The sequence below is a fragment of the Hemiscyllium ocellatum genome, chromosome 37, assembly GCF_020745735.1.
Source record: "Hemiscyllium ocellatum isolate sHemOce1 chromosome 37, sHemOce1.pat.X.cur, whole genome shotgun sequence".
Classification (NCBI taxonomy): Eukaryota; Metazoa; Chordata; class Chondrichthyes; order Orectolobiformes; family Hemiscylliidae; genus Hemiscyllium; species Hemiscyllium ocellatum.
Window position 1 is genome coordinate 21,918,043 of NC_083437.1, and position 6,000 is coordinate 21,924,042.

The 6,000-nt window shown below is 41.8% G+C and overlaps 1 protein-coding gene across 1 annotated transcript in view; it reads left to right on the forward strand.

The window, feature by feature from the left end:
* clcnk (chloride channel K) overlaps positions 1-5,281 on the forward strand; it is a 60,538-nt gene extending 55,257 nt beyond the window's left edge. The window contains exons 18-19 of the mRNA XM_060851868.1: positions 2,329-2,415; positions 4,102-5,281. Of these exons, the coding sequence (XP_060707851.1) occupies positions 2,329-2,415; positions 4,102-4,155 (141 nt within the window). The 3' untranslated portion in view covers positions 4,156-5,281. The remainder of the gene's footprint in view (positions 1-2,328; positions 2,416-4,101) is intronic.
* The last annotated feature ends 719 nt before the right edge of the window (positions 5,282-6,000 follow it).

The following is a 6,000-nucleotide window of genomic DNA, read 5'->3' on the forward strand; positions in this document are numbered from 1 at the left end:
TCAGATCCTTTGGAAGGATCCACAGGTTAATGATCAAACAATTGGCCACGCTACTAATGCACCTTCCACAGTCAACAATTTCTTGAGTATCAAGGAGTGGTCTGATAGAGGTCTTCAATATATTTACAGGAAAAGACATGGTAGCTAAAGATAAACTATTTCTACTAGTTGGGGATTCTAGAACTGGGGATATAGTCTGAGAATTAGAGCCAGACCGTTCCTACAGCCATAAAATCCCTACAGTGTGGAAGCAGACCATTTGGCCCATCGAGTCCACAGCAACGCTCCAAAGGCCATCCCATCCAGACCCATCCTCAAACCCTATCCCACTAACCTTGCATTTCCCACAGCTAACCTACCTAGCCTGCACACCTTTGGACACTCTGGACAATTTAGCATGGCTAGTCCACCTAACCTTCACATCTTTAGACTGTGGGTGGAAACCGGAGCACCCAGAGGAAACCCACGCAGTCTCAGGGAGAATGTGCAAACTCCACACAGTTAGTCGCCCGAGGGTGGCATCAAACTGGGATCCCTGGCGCTGTGAAAGGACTGTAGATGTTTGGAACTCCCTTAGAGTCATAGAGTCATAGAGATGTACAGCATGGAAACAGACCTTTCGGTCCAACCTGTCCATGGCGACCAGATATCCCAACCCAATCTAGTCCCACCTGCCAGCACCCGGCCCATATCCCTCCAAACTCTTCCTATTCATATACCCATCCAAATGCCTCTTAAATGTTGTAATTGTACCAGCCTCCACCACTTCCTCTGGCAGCTCATTCCATACATGTACCGCCCTCTGTGTGAAAAAGTTGCCCCTTAGGTCTCTTTTATATCTTTCCCATCTCACCCTAAACCTATGCCCTCTCGTTCTGGACTCCCCCACCCCAGAGAAAAGACTTTGTCTATTTACCCTATCCATGCCCCTCAAAAAATTGTAAACCTCTATAAGGTCACCCCTCAGCCTCTGACACTCCAGGAAAAACAGCCTCAGCCTGTTCAGCCTCTCCCTGTAGCTCAAATCTTCCAACCCTGGCAACATCCTTGTAAATTGTTTCTGAACCCTTTCAAGTTTCACAACATATTTCCGATAGCAAGGAGACCAGAATTGCACACAATATTCCAACAGTGACCTAACCAATGTCCTGTATGCTGGATCAGTTGTTCATTTTTAATCTGAACTAAATAATTCTTTGTTAAGTAGAGCTATTAAGGAATATGGGCCAGTATTTAGATCAGCCATTGAATGGTGGAATAGGCTCAATGGGCTGAATGGCCTACTCCTGTTCCTGTGTTCTGATAATTTCTTGTCTGGGACTTAATCCTGGAGCTTCAGTCCCAGTGGTAGGGACCAAGGTTCCCTCTAAGCTGCGTGGCCACTGGGAAACTCTGCGTATGCCAATCAGCTATTTATTGCAAGCAGATTGTTTTTAACCAATGGAAGATGGCTTTTTCTTAATAATCAACAATGGTTTGGTCAATAGACTCTTCATATCAGATTTTTATTAAATTCAAATTCCACCAACTGCTGTGGCAAGATTGGAACCTGAGTCCCCAGAACATTACCTGGGTCTCTTGATTTATAATAAAACCATTACCTCCCCTACATGCAATGTATTCTTTAGCAATTTGGGTAAAAAGGTTCCCTTCTCAGTAGATCATTAACACAACCAGAAATTGTTGGAAAAGCTCGGCAAGTCTGGCAGCATCTGTGGAGAGAAATCTGAGTTAGCATTTTGGGTCCTGAGGAAGGGTCACTGGACTTGAAATATTAACTCTGATTTCTCTCCGCAGTTGCTGCCAGACCTGCTGAGCTTTTCCAGCAATTTCTGTTTTTGTTTCTGATTGACAGCATCCGCAGTTCTTCCGGTTTTTATTGAGCAGATAATTAAGCTGCTTGAGGATGGAGGTAGTGCTGAAGAGGTCTGCATTATTTGAGCTGCTCATCTTTTGATGCAATATCTATCTCTTCAAATGGAAAAAGAGCAATTCGTTTTCCTTCTGTAATGGCTAGTGAAAAGTGACTCTCTGCTTATTCACGGGATATTTCTGGTGCCGGATGGTATGATTATTTGTCTGCAAATGACTATCACTTCACTTCATCATTAATACATTGCACTTTGAGACACACTAGTGTGCTAATTACAATTATAGCTGTTAGCAACGCCACCGAATTGTGTATAACTTATGAAAAATATGGTTTGCAATCCTGTCAACATTTTCTATCTCTGCACCCAGCCAAGGTCGTACCTGCAGGAGTGATAACTTGGAATTACAATGAAGTTGCTTTGAGAAATAGCTATCAAAAATGTAATCTATTTGCAGGCACACAAGCTTTTTGATCTTCTCGTCCTCCAGCACATGTTCGTTAGCTCTGCGGGGAAGGTGGTTGGTTTTGTAACCAGGAATGAGGTAAGACAACGAGAAAACGTAATCCAGAGGGAAAATAATATTTGCATATAAATTCAATCTTTTCAGCAGCAGATTTGTTCTGGCGCAGACACTGTTCTGAGAGCACTGAAGATTAGAGCAACACTCCTAGTCTGCGCACAAAACAATTAATCGACTCTTCTGGAGATGATGGGGACGTTTTAACCCTGTCACAATGGGTGTGATGGGTTTAGGAGAGTGGTATTAAAAATCAAAATCTCACACAGTGATCACTGCCAACATGCTTCATCAGGCCCCGTGATGTTACAATGATGAAGCAATCAGTTCAAAAGAAAGATTCACCTACTGCTCCATCTTCAAATTATGTTCCTCTTTGGAGCAAATTCTCCCTCAGAGTACCATCAGATCATTAGAATATTTACAGCAAGAGGAAAGTCGTTTGACCTGTCACGTCCGTGCTAGCTCTTTGCAACTGCACTTCAATGATTTGCCCATCCTCTCCCCATGGCTCAGAACCATTTTATTCTCCATGTTTTTTTTAATTGCTATCCAACTTATTTTCAAAAGTCACACTTCAGTGTACTTTCTCCAACCTCTCAGGTGGTGCATTCCAAATCCTGAGCAGTCCCTGCAGAAAGAGATTGCTCCTCAATTTGTTATTGCTTCTTTTGGCAATTGGCCTTAAATCTAAGCTCGCTGTCACAGTACAGACAACTTCTGGAGGTTTTGAACACCTTCATCATATCTCCTCTCAGATAAATAACCCCAGCTTCTCCAGCCTATCCCCATAACAGCAAATAAAAGCTAAAAGGATTGTGGATACTGTAAATCAACACAAGAACAGAAATTGCTGGAAAAGCTCAGCAGGTCTGGCAGCATCAGTGGAGAGAAATCAGAGTTAACATTTAGGGTCAAGTGACCCTTCCTCAGAAGTGTTCTGAAGGGTCACTTGACCCAGAACATTAGCTCTGATTTCTCTCCACAGGTGTTGCCAGACCTGCTGAGCTTTTCCAGCAATTCCTGTTTTTCTGCCCATAACAGGAAACCTTTTCTACACCCTCTCTAAAGCCTTCACATGTTTCCGACAGTGTGGTGCTCAGAGGTGTGGTGCTGTACGTGAATTCCCTATTCGGTTAAACCTCCACGATCTGGAGCAGTCTGATTACTTTCTTCAGCAGCTAAAAGTTGATTTGCATCCAGTGCCAGATTTTGCGATACCTCCAACAATATTCCTATTCAATCATGATTTGGAGATGCCGGTGTTGGACTGGGGTGTACAAAGTTAAAAATCACACAACACCAGGTTATAGTCCAACAGGTTTAATTGGAAGCACACTAGCTTTTGGAGCGACGTTCCTTCATCAACCACCTGATGAAGGAGCGTCGCTCTGAAAGCTAGTGTGCTTCCAATTAAACCTGTTGGACTATAGCCTGGTATTGTGTGATTTTTAACGCTATTCAATCATTCCAGCTTCCAAATGTTCTGTTAGCCAAACTTGCCAGGATCTAATATGTAATAAAATAAATGGCACCAAATGCCACCATTGTCAAACTATAAGAGTCCTTTTCTGTGCATAATCAATGTTTTGTTTTATAGTGTTTTCTTGAGAAGGTTGTATTGCTTATAAATTGAAATCAATGACTTTGTTCTTGTGATGACACTGATCATTCAGCCTCAATAACTAATAGCTCTGTATTCTCTATCAGCTGAAAAAAGTGATTGAAGATCTGGCCAATGACCGTATTCCAATCAAGCAGTAAATATTATAGAAGAGGAGACTTGTTTGCCATTTTACATATCACCATGGAGTCTTAATCAGAGTTGCCTTTAGCCTGATATGTCCCATCACAGAAACACGTGCAGTAACACCAACAAACACATTAAAGTTTGCTTATCCTCACAATACAGTCAGATTGCACTTCCTACATTCCAAAATGTTTCACAACAGCTGAAGTCCACACATCATGTTGTTTTGATTTCCTGTGTACCATGAGATTATATAACTACAATATCATAAAAACCTTAAATAAATAAACAGATGGGTTAATCAGATCTCTGCTTGTAGAGGGTATTATAATCGCATTATTAAGACTAGACTTCAGAAATATCTGCTGAGTACTGGAAGAAGCACTCTGACGTGACTCTTCTGAAATTTTCATTGAGGTATTCAAGAACGTATGTCTAACATGGGCCCATTCCAACAAGGATGTTCCTGACTGTTTTGCTCAGTGTTACCTATGTTACATCATCCTTCAACATAGCAGCAAGAATGCCAAAGATATTTATAAGTGTGTAGAAAGATTATCAGTTGGGCTCTTAGTGTGTTTGAATCTGCTTAACACACAGGGCTCTGTGTCCTATAGGCAATAGGAATTCATGCATACATTACACCACCCTTTTGTGGTGGTATTTGTAGGAAAGTGGTTGTGGAGATGACCAGTCTTTGCTGCATTCCCCACGTCAACACCCTGACCCATCAGAGTCAACCTGCCTGGTCAGAGAACTAAGATTGACAGTTAACTGTTCCTGCTGTCCTGCCAGGTCAATGATGCTCTCGCCAATCAGCACCCTCACCTCATGCTGTATAAGTTGGTGCTCCCTTTCTAACTCTGCTGTCTGCATGCAGACCTTCCAAATGTCAAAAAAAAGAGTTTGTACTCTGACAAATAGCAATTGTTGCTGCAGTACACAGCGCTAGCCTCTGATCTTACTCCACTACAAGAGTATACATCATGTGTTTGGCTGTGAATATTTCAATTTTGCAGTCTCACCTTTTGAAACATTTTCAACTGCTTTTTCAAAATAAATATTTTGTAACCCAAACTCTCCTCTTTCTACGGTATTCACTTTTGAGATTGTTCATTGAATTTTAGCAGACATTCTACAATAAACTTAGAATTAAATAACAGATTTAAATGGTGTTTAATTGTTTTTTTCTCAAGTGCAGTTGAATTCTAAATACAATTCACAACAAAGACATAAGAGTAAATCACAGCCACTCATCAGATATTTACCACATATCCTTGTGAACTCCTGTGTGATGTTGTGCTCATTGGAGTAAGGGGTGACTGATAACTGAAGCATCAAACTGATTCTCAGGAAAAGATCTTCTCAAGTTCCCTGTCCAAAAGCAGGTCTAATCCACTGTGCCCTCCACCACACATAAGGCAAGGTTGCAGGTCCCAAATCCACCCCAGCTAGAACAGGGATCAAACCATGTGCTTTTGGTACCAATTGGATCCACTACCCACTCCCCAAGAGTCAAAGTAGCTGCAGCTATGGGTAACAGTGGTAGAGGCTCCCGTTAGAGGGCTAACTAGAAATCTATCCTGCTCTCACCCCTTCCTATTCATGTATACATTGGGAGGATTTACAAATGGAGACTCCACCTGATTGGCAGTATCATGAATGCAACATCTTTGACCATTGTAATCTGGAGTGGGACTTGAACCCAGAGCTTTGACTTTACAGGCAGGGATGCCACAGCATCACCTTAAAATCATCTAAATAAATTAAAGAATCAATAACGATGTAACATTTATCTTTCATGCTCAATGACAGGATTGTGCCAAAGTTAGACGCAGTTACATTATTCAGAATATAGC